This window comes from Tiliqua scincoides, chromosome 2, assembly GCF_035046505.1.
Source record: "Tiliqua scincoides isolate rTilSci1 chromosome 2, rTilSci1.hap2, whole genome shotgun sequence".
NCBI classification, from domain to species: domain Eukaryota; kingdom Metazoa; phylum Chordata; class Lepidosauria; order Squamata; family Scincidae; genus Tiliqua; species Tiliqua scincoides.
In genome coordinates this window covers 125,873,663-125,887,389 of record NC_089822.1, presented here as the reverse complement: position 1 = coordinate 125,887,389, position 13,727 = coordinate 125,873,663, and the positions used below count along the sequence as shown (strand labels likewise).

The following is a 13,727-nucleotide window of genomic DNA, read 5'->3' as shown; positions in this document are numbered from 1 at the left end:
TTATACCCAAATGGTTGGATCCTTCTGCTCCACAGCTTCCTGGACAGAAACCAAAAAAAGTTATCCATCAGACCCCATACTGCCTATCTAGTGGAAGCCTTCATCGCTCTTCACTGTTCTTGCAGCCTTAACTCTACATCTGCACTGGCCTACTGTACAAAGTGGGTGTGAGGATAACTGATAAAGTTTTATGATGTGCTTTGGACATTCATTACATGGTAAAAAGGTGCAAAGTATTGTTCTTAACATATCAGGGCCAATGAGCAGCAGACTCCACAGAGAATGGTCTGGTACAGCATTTTCCAAATGGGGGTCATGATCTGAGGTGTGGTGAGTGGTGACAGGGAGCTTGCTGCCACACCACAAAGCGTTACTGGGAACTTCCAAAGGATGCTTCTGGGTCGTGCCAGACTCACGACCCACTCCATTGGCCTCTGCGGGCCTCAGAATGCCTTAAGGAAGCTACTGGGAGTGACTTCTGGTTTGCGCCCGCAACTTCCATTTACTTCTGAGTTGCTTTTGTGGGCATTCTGAGGCCTAAAGAGGACAATGCGGTGAGTTGCAGGTCTGGTGTAACCCAGAAGTTGCCTCCAGAGGCTCCTAGTAAGGATTTGCAGCATGATAGGGAGCATTGCATTGCGACCCACAGGTTGATCATGACCCACAGTTTGGGGACCCATAAATGCTATCCTACTTCAGATTGCACATGGGGCCTCAGCTGATATAATGATCTTCTAGGGAAGAAAAAAAAAGTCCTAAAAGTTGGAAATTAGCATATCAATTAGAACATGTCTTCCTAATGCCCAGTTTTCTACATTCAGGGTATTTGTGTGTGAGAGAGAGAGCAAGAGAGAAGAAGAAACATCTGATGTGAGCCCACAACCTCTGTAGTGGTATAAAATCCAGACACAGGTTTACCATGTCCTGTCTAGGAAGATCTAAGCCACACCTTGTCATCCATGTTCTTGCACCCACCCACCCCTTTAGCCAAGCTGGTTAATAAGGGTCCTGAACTGAAACCAATGAGAACAACAGCCTTCCTATTGTTTTCTGCACCCTTAGACTCTTACCGTGGTCTGCTGGAGAAAGGAAACGGCATCGTGAACGGTGACAAAAAGCTGCTGTGGGGGTAGATGATGCATAAGTCCACAGAAGCTCAGGGTCTCTAGAACATTGGCTGCATGGAAAAGAGGGAACAAAGGAAAGTGTCTGGAGGGCTGGTCCTACATGAGATGGTACAGCTCAAACACCACAGAGAGAACTTTCCTATAAATCATATCACACGTGTGGCTTTTCAGTGGAGTCCCTTTGCACATATGTCTGAGTCATCAAATCACGCGTATGCATCTGTGAAGCAGTCATGAAAGATCAAGATGTCAAAACAAAGGGGATGCCACCATCACCTCCTGCAATGGGTTTCCACTTCGGGATTGGGGGGAGGACACACCCACACCCGGCTGAGCCACACATCACATATTAGCCCCAATTGGGTTAGAAGGGTAAATGCAGTAGATATGTACACATTTGTGCCTCATACAGATACGCTTGGCAGGAGCTGTAACTGGCTGCAGCTCTGTAGTATGTATAAAGGTTGGTGTTAAACCAGGATGGCCTCTGTATGAAATGGACCAAAGACCTGCAATTCTGTATTAATATTTGCTCTGTTTCCCCCTCCATAACATGTCTAAACACACCACTTTGCATAGAAAGCAAATCTGCTAGGGAAGGACTGGTGGCCCTTCGCCACTTACCATTGCAGGCAGCCAGATACATCCGCACCCCTGCTTTTTGGCATTCTGCACACACCTGCAAGGCAAGAGAAGCCATTACTAAGGACGTTGGAAAGGTGCCATTGTTTACAATGGGAAGACATAGATTTTAAAGAGCACTTATCTCATGTCTTGGCTTGTACAAGAGAAAGATGCTGAGGTCCTTGGAGAAGTGAGATTAAAGGTTTTAGAAACCATGCTAATCTATCAACTATTCTGATCAGCTATTCTATCTAGACCCATTACATAGGCCTACATACATTTTATTGTTGTAAAAGTTCAACTTGCTCTTGGGTATATATGAGGTGCTGAATCCAAAAATGGCATTAGGTTTGCCTGATTGGCTATAGTTTTGGGGTTATGGGGTAGCATCTTATATGTTGATTAAAGCAGCTTCCTTGTGAGGAAGCCATAGTGTCGACTTCTTCACAAGGAAGCTACTTGAATGAGCATATGAGGTGGCTATGCCATACCCCCAAAACGAGAGCCATTCGGACAAAACCAATGCCATTTTGGGATTCAGCACCACCAAAATACCCTGATCCATTCAAACATCCTTGGCAACTAAAAAACGTTAAAAAGAATTTTTTTTAATTTAAAAAAAATTCCAGGAGGAAGAAAGAAAGAATGATAATACAGGCCTTAAAAAAAACTTTTTTTTTTAGGCCTGTGTTATCATTCTCTCTTTCTTCCTCTTGGAATTTGCTCATTTTTAAATTGGGGGACACTGGCTGAGAGCTGAGATGTGGGACCAGAATTGACAAAAGCAGGCAGGCAGGCTTTTTAAGCCTGAAAAAGGAATAATCCATATTTGTCATTTTGATGGTAAAATAGAACGTATTAAATATATGTAGCTTTGTAGGGTTATCATCCTACACCTTTTAAATACTGAGCAGAAACTTTAAATTTAATAGATTTAGGGTGCAATCCTAACCTGCGCTGAAACAGGCAAGCCAGGAGGCTTGCGCTGTATCCAGTGCAGGATTGGGGCCAGAAGCGGCTCAGCCAGAGGTAAGGGCTGCTGGCCACAATGGGTCTCCTCAGACTTGTGCCACCTCTGGAGTTTGGATTGCGCCCTAAATTAAATTTATAATTTAATAAAAAGAAAACTCTTTCAGACCCAATAAAAACCTTCCCAGCTTTGAATAGGAATGCAAATAGTACAGTTCTTTTGCTGAAGTTAAGTAGGTATGGCTGTGTAAACTGCTTAGAAAGAGGATAATATGGGATCCACATACAAGCTCTTCTGAGCCCCTGAGAGGAAGAGAAGCATAAGAAATAAAGATATACCTTGCAGGCCTTTTTCCCCAAAATGAAATTTGATTAATTGATTAATCAATTGAATCAATTTGGCAATTGAAGAATTCAATCTACAGCCTTTCTTTGACCCTGAATCTCTCATGCATAGGTTGGGACTGGTTTTCTCTGCATCTACATATGAGCTAAAGCAGTGGTTCCCAACCTGTGGTCCTGGGATCACAGGTGGTCAGTGAGACCCTCAGAAGTGATCCACATGGTCTCAGGAAAAAAAAAAGATGATCATCTTTGATCACTTCTAGTATCTCTCCAAGTGAGCACTCCACCATGAACCACTGAAGTGTTGGCTGTGGCTATAGGTAGTCCAATCTCCTCCCTCTCTGGTGGTTCAGTGCTTGCTGATGTGACAGCTATGGGAGGGTCCATTCTCCACCCTTTCTTGTAGTTTGTGGAGGAGCGTTCACTCAGTGAGGTGCTTCCCCATGGACAACCAGAGATGGTGGAGAATGGACCCCCCCCCCGCAGCTGGCATTTCCAGTGTCTCACTGAGCACTCCCCCATGTGTTACCAAATTGAATTGTATTTTTTTGTGTGGTGGGGATGGAGGGGGTTGCACGTGGTCCACAGCAACTCCAATGTTTGCCTCAGTGGTCCATGGGCTCCTAAAAGCTGGGAACCACTGAACTAGAGAGTGCCATGCTCATATGTACAGCATACTTAACTATGCTTGACAGCAGAGTTTCCTTACCAGCAGCAACTGTTACCCTGCACATGCCTGATCTCGTCTGATCTTGGAAGCTAAGCAGGGTCAGACCTGGTTAGTACCTGGATGGGAGACCGCCTGGGAATACCGGGTGCTGTAGGCTTATACCATAGTCTTTCGAGACTGAAGGTTGCCAACCGTTCCTTACCAGGTCTGGTTCCAGGTTTCAGGGGGTTCTTGGCAAATTGCTCTCTTTGGGCCCTCTCCTACCTGAGTTAGCGCCAGTTCATGGTGGGGCTTACTTTGGTAGTGGGATGGAAGAGCGTAGTTCTTTTAGTCAAAAGGGTGTTGTTCCATCACCACTACCTGAAGGGTTGTGGGTACGGAGGTGGTGGTCTCCAGTAGATCAGACCATCTATCCCCAACACACGCCTGTTTGCCCTCTGGTACCTGAATAAGAAGACGAGCCCCAGCTGAGTCAACAAAGGCCACTCCACTGCAGTCAAGAATCACAGCCTGTAGTGCTGAACCTGGAGGAGGAAAGAAGTCAGACTAGGCATCAGCACAATCCATGGTTGGCAACCTTCAATCTCGAAAGACTATGGTATAAGCCTACAGCACCCGGTATTCCCAGGCGGTCTCCCATCCAAGTACTAACCAGGCCTGACCCTGCTTAGCTTCCGAGATCAGATGAGATCAGGCATGTGCAGGGTCACAGTTGCTGTCAGCTCAATCCATGGATCTCCTGATCCTGAGGCCAGTAGCTTCAGCACTGTTTTGCCATGTGCCATTTTAGATGGGCAGAAACATTTCCTTCTTCAGTCAGTTTTCACAGAAATGGAGGAAACCATTTTCTGTACATGAAATTCTACCACAGGCACATGCTCAAGTTTGACAAACATTTCGTCAGCAGAAACTGTACCACAGGAGATCCTGTTTCTGAACCACTAAGGCACAGGCTAGTCTGAGCACAGTACACAGAGACACTGTAGCCAACCACATGCACTGAAAAACAAGGAATATTGCCTCTGTGCAGGAATTCAACACTTGTTTCTTTTATGTACAGTATCTGAAGGCCACTTTTCCACCCAAGATGCCCAAGTTAGCTTCCAGGAAAGGTTTTGTGACCTCTAGGTTGCTGGGGAAAGCTTAAACATGATTGCGCAACTGCAGCCAGTCCAAAGAGCATGTGACTCAAATCTCACCTACAAATAAAGAGCCAAGATTGTTCTTGTTCTCAGACAGAACAAGAGGTGACGAACTGAGCAAATCTGAATGTATTCCAGATGCGGAACTGGAGTTATCAGTATGTAGAACTGCAGATTTCACAACAAGCACCCTGTTGCCAAACAGCAGGGGATATCTTGTATCTGGTCCATATGAAACTGCTTTATGCCAAGTCAGTCCATCAGTCCATCTACCCCAGGACTGTCAACACTGATCAAAAACATCACTGCAGGGTCTCGGGCAAAAACGAGTTCCCAGTCCTGCTACCAGCAATGTTTTAATCGGTGATGCTAGGGATTGAACATAGGGCCCTCAGTCTGCAATCAAAGCATGTCTTCTGCCCCTAAGCGATGAATCCTCCCATAAAAAGGGTTTTACCAGGGTGATGTAAAAACTGCACTTTAAGAAATGAAAAGTTGGCATTGAGGTAACCCAAATTCTGGAATTTGTGTAAATTATGCATTTGCATATGTTGCTATATTATGCTGCTTTTGAAAGCCGTGGGAGGGAGGAAAGCTATGCAAAGCACTGATGCCCTTGTTTTGTTTATTAAACTTTTCCAATCAGAAGGGCTCACATGCTCACACATTCTGCAGCAGACACTACAGAATAACTCATACCCTACACCTTAATGTCATCCAACCCTGCACATGCCTGATCTCGTCTGATCTTTAGAAGCTAAGCAAGGTCAGGCCTGGTTAGTACTTGGATGGGAGACCGCCTGGGAATACCGGGTGCTGTAGGCTTATACCATAGTCTTTCGAGACTGAAGGTTGCCAACCAATGTCATCCAAAGGAAAACGCTTCCACCATCAAAAGCCTCAGGGTAAATTACACAATAATGGCAAAATTAACAACAAAGGAAAAATGTAATTCCCTTTGTGAGGCATTGAATACCTTTTTAATAATTAAAATATTTTTGACTAAAAATCTAATAATGACAATTAGGGCTTTGGGCATGGGAGACACCCTTATATTGAGGGGTGGATTGTCCTTCCCAACACTGCACAAAATCAACTGCCCAAAGACAAGATAGTACGTTTAATACTTTCTCCACCTTGTTCTTCTCCTCTAACCCAGAAAGATTTCTCAGGAACTAGGAGGGAATTACCTGAGCCAGGTTTCTTGTCTAGGATGGAGATGCTGTTCTCCTAGGAGGAAAAAAACCCAAGAATTAAACTTCATTTGGGTGAGGTAGGAGAGGAGCAAAGCAAAGCAAATTCTCCCATCTGGGCCTTGTTTACATGATTAGTAACTGTTACCCTGCACATGCCCGATCTTGGAAGCTAAGCAGGGTCAGGCCTGGTTAGTACTTGGATGGGAGACTGCCTGGGAATACCGGGTGCTGTAGGCTTATACCATAGTCTTTCGAGACTGAAGGTTGCCAACCATTAGTTATTGTAGGATAACGTGCACACATATACACCAGTTTTTGCTTTGTTCACAAACTAAGGGCCAGTCAGAGATTGAAACAGGGTTCAACAACTCCAGATTTAAATGGGGGCTCTTGATTCACATCTGGGATATGATCATGTGAATAATAGCTTTTACATGACATAGACAATTCTTTAGAAATGTCCGTATTTCCCCAGAATGATAAAGGTACATTAATCTTCCTTTTCTGTTTGTTTTTTTTAAGCCAGTAGTGTGTGAGGAGATGGATGGGTTGGGGAATGTTACGTGTGAAGGTGTAACATAGCTTGGAATAGGGAGTAAATTGGTGGCCACTAGGTGGAGCACCACTGCCACTGGTGAGTTCAGTTTTCCCCCCTGCAAACTTCTGACCTGCAAAGTCCCCCTCCCCCTTCACTCCCTGCAAATGCTGTGGCAAAAATTGCAGGGGCCACTTTGACTCCAACCCAGAACATTACCACAGTGCTGATATCCATCTTGATCCTGCTGTCTAGACTTTGGTCCTTATGCCGTTCCCTGTCTTGGTCCAGCCCCACAAGTCGGCTCAGAGCGTCATGGAAGAAACCGCGATTCCCATAATAGATGGGGGCCTCATATCTCAAAATCTTCACACCTGAGATCTCAAAGCACTGAGAAGCAGAGATGGGAACAGACAGAAGAGGTGACAGATGCATCCTTGGTATGGCCTACCTCATTCCCTGAGATTCCCAGAGTACAATTTATTACTGAAGCACAATCTTTTTCACATTATACATTTCTTTAAAAAAAAAAATGGTTTTGAATGTACACATAATAAAGCAATACTCCCAGTAAATATAAGGTTTTGAGAACAATTTTATAGTAATCTGCTGTAGCTTTACAAATCTTTTCCAATAATTAAGAAGTGAGCCCCTTCTTATCTGAAAACTACTGGTTATATTTTGTCCATTTCAGATCTTAAGCAGGTGCCCTACTTTTCTTACCATCACTACATTCGAAATCCATCTGGAATCATTTCTGACTTCCATTGTACAGTTCTAATTTCAGACAGTCTAAGCTCCTAACCCCTTAAGTAGCCATGAAAAGTACCAAGTGCCTAAAAAAACTAAGTTACAACCCATTATAGACCTTAGAATGTTTTTATTAAATAGTTATAGAAAATATACAGAATCATCACATAACAAAATATACGTTACTCTCTTGGGCAAAGAGTTGACTACCATAACAATTCTAATATAACATTTATCCAGTGCTTATAATTTCAATGACAGACTTCTGTTCTATCCCATTCAAATCTTATCATAATTACATCAACGGTGGGAAAAAAGCCCGTCTTCCCAGAAACAATGGCCATTGAGGCACGTACGCCAAGAAATGCTTTCCCAAGCCCCTTTCTTGCAACCCACCCTCAAAATCCAAGTATTACTGAAGACTAGTAATGTTCTGTGTTTTCTACCAGTGGGGGATGAGTGTTCAAGTGTCGTCATAACCAGGGCTGGCACACCCATGGTGCCAACTGCAGCGATCACATCAGACAGCAAATTGGTGGGAAGGGGCAGTGGTGTAGCTGACGAGGGGCATGTGGACAGTTCACCCCAGGTACCAGCCTTGGGGGGGGGGCTAATACCACAAATGAGCCAACATTGCTAACATCACAGAGGTTATAAGTAATCCCATCATGCTATATACCATTCAATGCGGAATTTCCATTGGAATGCAATGCAAAAAACCAGAGTGAAATACCTGCTTTCCATTAAAAGCTATGGCCAACCAACCAACCAACCAACCAGCTGGAGATTAATTATACCAAGTCCAAATTTATGATTAATTGTACCAAGTCCAAAGTTATGATCTTTGCAAAGAGTTGGAAGTCTTACAGCTGGATCTGTAAGGGTAATAAGATTGAGCAAGTCCGCCAGTTTAAATACTTGGGTATTACATTTCACTATAGGTACTCATGGGCTTCCCATTGCAGCTCAGTGCTTAACTTGGCTAAGCTTTCATTGTCAGCAATTGCATGATTTCATCATACCCAGGGCAACAGATATGTTCCGGCAGCCCTGGAGGTTTTCAAAGCCAAGACTGTTACTCAGGTTTTATATGCTGTTCCGGTCTGGTTCAAGGCATTAGATCTAGCTACGGAGCGTATTCAATCTATTTTCCTAGGAAAATTTTAGACATGCTGAGGTGTGTCCCTTACTCTGCTTTATGCCTTGAGGCAGGTCTTATCAGGTTGAACACAATGGCATGGTTAAGATTTGCAAAGTTTTGGCTTGGTATCCTTTTCAATGTGGTCAATGACAGTCTGATGTTCCAATTGGTATCAGACTCGGTCCTGCCTTGTGGGATCACCATTTTACACACCAAGTTAAAATCAATTGGTCTCGATATTGAATGTCTGGGTATGTTGTGTCAAACAGCAGCATATAGAGTTGTCAGGGAAAGACTCATGGACATTGAATGTCAAGAGCTAATGAGTTTGGCCAACACCTCCTGCTCCCCATTGCACTTTCATGTACCCATCCAGTTAGGCAGGATGCCATTTTATTTATCCCAGCTGTGTAATCCGCAGTTAAGAAGAGCCTTCATGCTGGCAAGATGTAATGCCCTTCCTTCAGCCCTTCTATGGGGCCGGTTTAAAGGGATACCTCTTTCCACAAGGCTCTGTCTTTGTGATCTGAACCATGTGGAGTCAGTTGAACATATCCTTTTGTTCTGTCCCTTGCACAAGACCCAGCATCAGAAACATCTTATGCCCATCCTAGCGCGCTTCTGGGGATGGGCAGAGGCAGATGTGCTACAAGCACTTTTGTCAGTAGAGAAGGGAGAAACTCTTATCTCTTGTTTTGTCACCACAGTCATAAGTACGCAGGAAATGAGACTGGAAGCTTAGCCCTGTATGAGATGAGCTAATGGGGGCATTATTGGATTTTTCCTGTGTGGGACATGCATTTATGGATTATGGACATCTTCTGATCTTATATAAACTTTGAATTTTATTCGTATATTGTTTTGATGTATATATGTGCCAATAAAGGTTACAACAACAACAAAAACCAGAGTGAAATACCTGCTTTCCATCAAAAGCTATGGCCAAAAAAACAGAAACCAAAAAATGCATAGAGCCTATGGAAAGTGAAACCGAGCCATATCGCACGTTTATTCGTGAGTAGGCGGACTTGCCTTAGTCCGTCGGAAAGGGCAGGCTGACAGGAATCAAACGACACCAGAATGGTTCCTATCCAATGAAAGCAGCCCCCAAAGAACACCCAAGAAGGAAGTCCCCCCCTTTAAGCAGATGAATGTACTGAGGCCTATGGAAAGCGAAAGTAAGCCACATGTTCACATTTACACATGTGCCTTGGTTCCTGGTCAGGCAAAGGGGAATGCAAGACTAGCTGCATGGTCCCAGTCTGACGAAAGTAGAGCTAAGCAAATGCTTCAGAAGGCAGCACCCCTCCCCCAAAGAATAAAACAGAGGCTTGAGCTGGTAAGGTGGGCACTGGGGAGGGCTGAAAATCTCACTGATATTTTTTTGTGTGGGGGGGGTGTTAGTGCAGGCAGGCTACAGAGAAAATTCACGTGGTGAAACAGGGCTGGCTTCCCCTTATTTAATTATCTGTTTTTCTTTATTTTAATTATTCATAATTATTTTATTTTGCTTGATGATGTTACTTCCAGCCTAACTGGAAATACTAACTGCATTTATTTCCTGGTCATTATTATTATTCATTCCATGTCATGACTGTTACTATCTCTCAGTCTCACCTACTTCACAGGGTTGTTGTGAGGACAAAATAAGGGGAGGAACAATGTACATCACCCTGAGCTGCTTAGAGGAAGAGTGGTATAAAAATGTGAATTGATTGATTGATTGATTGATTGATTATGTTGTATGGGATGACAAAAATTTATGGTCCCCAGGTGTCAAATGACCTAGCTACGCCTCTGGGGAGGGGCACCCATCTCTGCTACCTATTTGCTGCTACTGCACCTCCTTCTCCTTCCACTTCCTGGATTGAAAAGGAAGAGGGGACACTGAGGAAGAGGAAATGCAGAGGGGAGAAAAACATTGAGTGAGAACATTGGAGAGTGGGAGGAGCAGAGGCTGGCACCTCACTGGGAAAGGGGGTTAACAGCATTTGGCATGCCTCTTCAGATGTGAGGACAACTTGGGCCAGTCCCGCTCATAACTCATCAGAACCTCAAGTTTCACTGCTCAGAGCTTTTGTTTCATTTTGCTTTGCTTGGAAGCAACTGCTTCGGGACTACAATTTCACGCACATGTTTTGTGCATACATGCTTTCTTCTGCATGTATCCCCAAAATACTTACTTTGCTGTTGTACTTGACAGGTTTGTAGATCTCGGTGTCAGCTGCCCTGCCCAGCACTGAGCACTCGGCCCTTTAAGATTAAGGAAGTGACATGAAGTATAAATCAGCATTAATTTCGACAGACCTCCCCAACACCCCAAGCAAGCATGATAGAAGGTGGAAGACTTTAGGGAACCATAGGTGATAGGTTCTTAACCATACAGGATACCCACTGCATGCATAAGTCTCTGATTCAGTTCCTGGCATCTCTGTGTAGGGCCAGGAAAGACTGAGGAGAGCTGCAGGCTGCAGAATGGTCGAGTGTCTGCTGCGCCAGGGATCTCAGCTTTATGTTGGCAGTGCGAGATTCACCAGTGTAAGGCCCAGACAAGACTGGGCCATCAGTTCATGAAATAAATAAGATTTGGGTATAAAAAAAATCTTTGAATGATCTGACCCCAGCTAATGGGGTAAGAGTTTTTTTTTTTTTTAAGGTGTTGTTATTTTTAATAAAAGAATTTGCACCAAATTAGGAAACCAGCACCATCTCAGAAGAGGCAGTCTCCCTTTCCTCTCTCGGAAAGGAATAGCTTCCCAAAACCAGTGGCTGCAGAGAAACGTGAGCATGTCCTCTAAAAACAAGGTATCCTTTTTCCTACAGAATGTTTATAAGCGAGTGTGTAAAAATGTAATCAATTTTCACCCCACTCCTATGTCTGTTTGCTCTGAAACAACTCCCATGTACTCCAATAGAATTTAGCCCCAAGTGAGCATATATCTAAATTTTGCAGTAAACCAAATGAAATGGATTGCTCATAATAATGATACTTCACCTGTGAACAGTGCTTGCAAACGTTCATAGCGCTTTGCCTACATTGTAATATTCATAACAAAATTATAAGGATTATTATCCCCAATATGGTAGTTGGGGCTAAAAGGGTGTGGCTTGCCTAATGTCATCAAGTGAATTCATAGCAGAAGGTAATCTTCATGATTCATAGATTAGTGACTCCCTGATTAGCCACTTTGCTACACCAGGTTAAATCTGCAAGAGGAAGGTGCGGAAAAAGAGGACTGGCACGTAAGTACCTCTGTGTGCGGCAAACAACAGTCATCATGGAGAATACAATTCCTACTACCAGGCCAAGGTCCACGCTGAGCACAACCACAGAGAGCCACGTGACCACCCACACTGTCTGTAATGGATAAGAAAAGATGTGAGGGAATTACAGGAAAAGAAGCTGAACAATCAATGTAGCTCTGACACAGACATGGGAGTCTTTCCCCTCTGCTGGCTCTGCCTTCCCTCTTGACCTTCACCCACTCAGCTTTGATTCCCATTCAAAGGAAATAACTACTAGTAGGGGCTGAGAGAAGAAGATATACTGAAAATTGTTAACTGCAAATGACTGGCCTAATTTGCTGAACACCCTCTTGCCCCCGATTATTACATGGTGCTAAAGAGAAACAGTGTATACTGCATCATATATAGCCCTATGCTATACGTAACTACCGTAATCTGTAACTAACAGGTTTAATTTGTCCATTTAACAACAGTTCTGTAGGACCTGAGACAACCAGACTTGAAAACAGAAATTCAGCCAGATTCAAGTCAGGTCTTTCTCCTGGAGGCTGCATCTCACACCTTTTACATAAACAAGCTACTATCTACCCACTTCTTTATTAATGTATGTCTGTCCAAAAAATATTCCATATACAGCAAGCTCTCACTTAACATCATTTCATTTTAAGTTGTTTCATTATAAAGTTGATGAAGAAAAGAATAATCAATTCCTGGCTGGGGCCATTGTCTGTGTGGAGTTTGCATCTCCTCCCATGTTTGTGTGGGTTTTCTCTGGCCCAGAAAGCTCATATTTATTTAGTGTTTAATATTAGAAGTGTTCGGTGTCTTTATTTAGAAGTTTGGTGATGTTTTTGAGATAGAAATATAGCATATAGATAGATAAGCATATAGAAATATGCTATAGGAACTTAACTCTTGTTTACATATATCCATTAGCCAATGGAAATTTGGTTTCACTATAAGTCGTTTCACCTAAAGCTGCAGTTTCCAAGAACCTATCAACAATGTTAAGTGAGGACCTGCTGTATTTGAATTTGAATTTAGAATTTTCAGGAACCACATTTGCTGCCATGTACCCATGAACACGTTCTTCTGTCATACAGAGGAGTTCTGAAATCCCCCATGGTGAAATCCATGTGAAACATGGCCTTAGGACAGGGCCTACTTTATACAATGCCAGGAAGAGTTTTGAGATTACCATTCATATGAAAGTGCTAAGGAGCGGGCCCTTTCACAGGCAGAACTCCATGGGATCTCACCACAAGATGGAAAAATGGCTTGATCAGCCCCCAGACCAAGTTCTCCAGTACCATGGCTGTTTGCCATGAAGGGCCCACTGGCTGTGCAGGGCCATAGCTGGGGGGGGGCCAGGGGGTTCCCACCCCCCGAGCCAGCAGTTCCCCCCCTGCATTTTTTCCACACTTGTCATGTAAATGTGGTTGAATGTCCTCCAATTTAGCTCCTGTTTCTTGAGAGCTCAGCCCCTCCCTGCAAGGCAGCCTCCTCCAGTCAGCTCAGGCTGCGTAGTAACTCACCTTAGGGGCCAATCATAGCGACCTGCTGATAGTCACAGGACACCAGAGAGTCCGGCATGAAAAAGCCCGGGGGGGGGGAATGTGCTCAGTGCCTTCAATCACCTTCCTGGGAGCTGAGTGGCAGTGCAGGCACTTTGCAGGACCCTGGAGGCTGCTGCTGAGTGACTCTGGCATCATTTGGTCCATCCAAAATCTCAGATGCCAGAGCCATGCTTTTCTCTCCCTCCCCCCAAAGAGAAAGGCCCTACCAGACCCAAAGAGCAAATTTACATAAAAAAGGGATTTAGCAATTGGAAGGTTGCATTGGATAAAACTAAATCAGGATTTTTCAAGCATGTTTCATCTGAGACCCACTGCAGGCTATGTTAATGTTGTCTGAAAGAGACCAAAGAACTCATTCAAACACATCTATTTCAACTCTAATTAATGACAATGTGCTTGAAAAAC

The 13,727-nt window shown here is 43.9% G+C and overlaps 1 protein-coding gene and 2 pseudogenes across 1 annotated transcript in view; 1 reads left to right on the top strand and 2 right to left on the bottom strand.

The window, feature by feature from the left end:
* Positions 1-13,727, bottom strand: part of LOC136641814 (solute carrier family 26 member 10-like) — a 29,323-nt gene continuing 15,596 nt past the window's right edge. The window contains exons 11-18 of the mRNA XM_066617853.1: positions 11,751-11,857; positions 10,683-10,752; positions 6,828-6,998; positions 6,068-6,107; positions 4,180-4,259; positions 1,752-1,806; positions 1,071-1,177; positions 1-39 (exon numbers count right to left, since the gene is read on the bottom strand). Of these exons, the coding sequence (XP_066473950.1) occupies positions 1-39; positions 1,071-1,177; positions 1,752-1,806; positions 4,180-4,259; positions 6,068-6,107; positions 6,828-6,998; positions 10,683-10,752; positions 11,751-11,857 (669 nt within the window). The remainder of the gene's footprint in view (positions 40-1,070; positions 1,178-1,751; positions 1,807-4,179; positions 4,260-6,067; positions 6,108-6,827; positions 6,999-10,682; positions 10,753-11,750; positions 11,858-13,727) is intronic.
* LOC136643537 (5S ribosomal RNA) lies at positions 3,773-3,892 on the top strand (annotated as a pseudogene).
* LOC136643098 (5S ribosomal RNA) lies at positions 4,339-4,458 on the bottom strand (annotated as a pseudogene).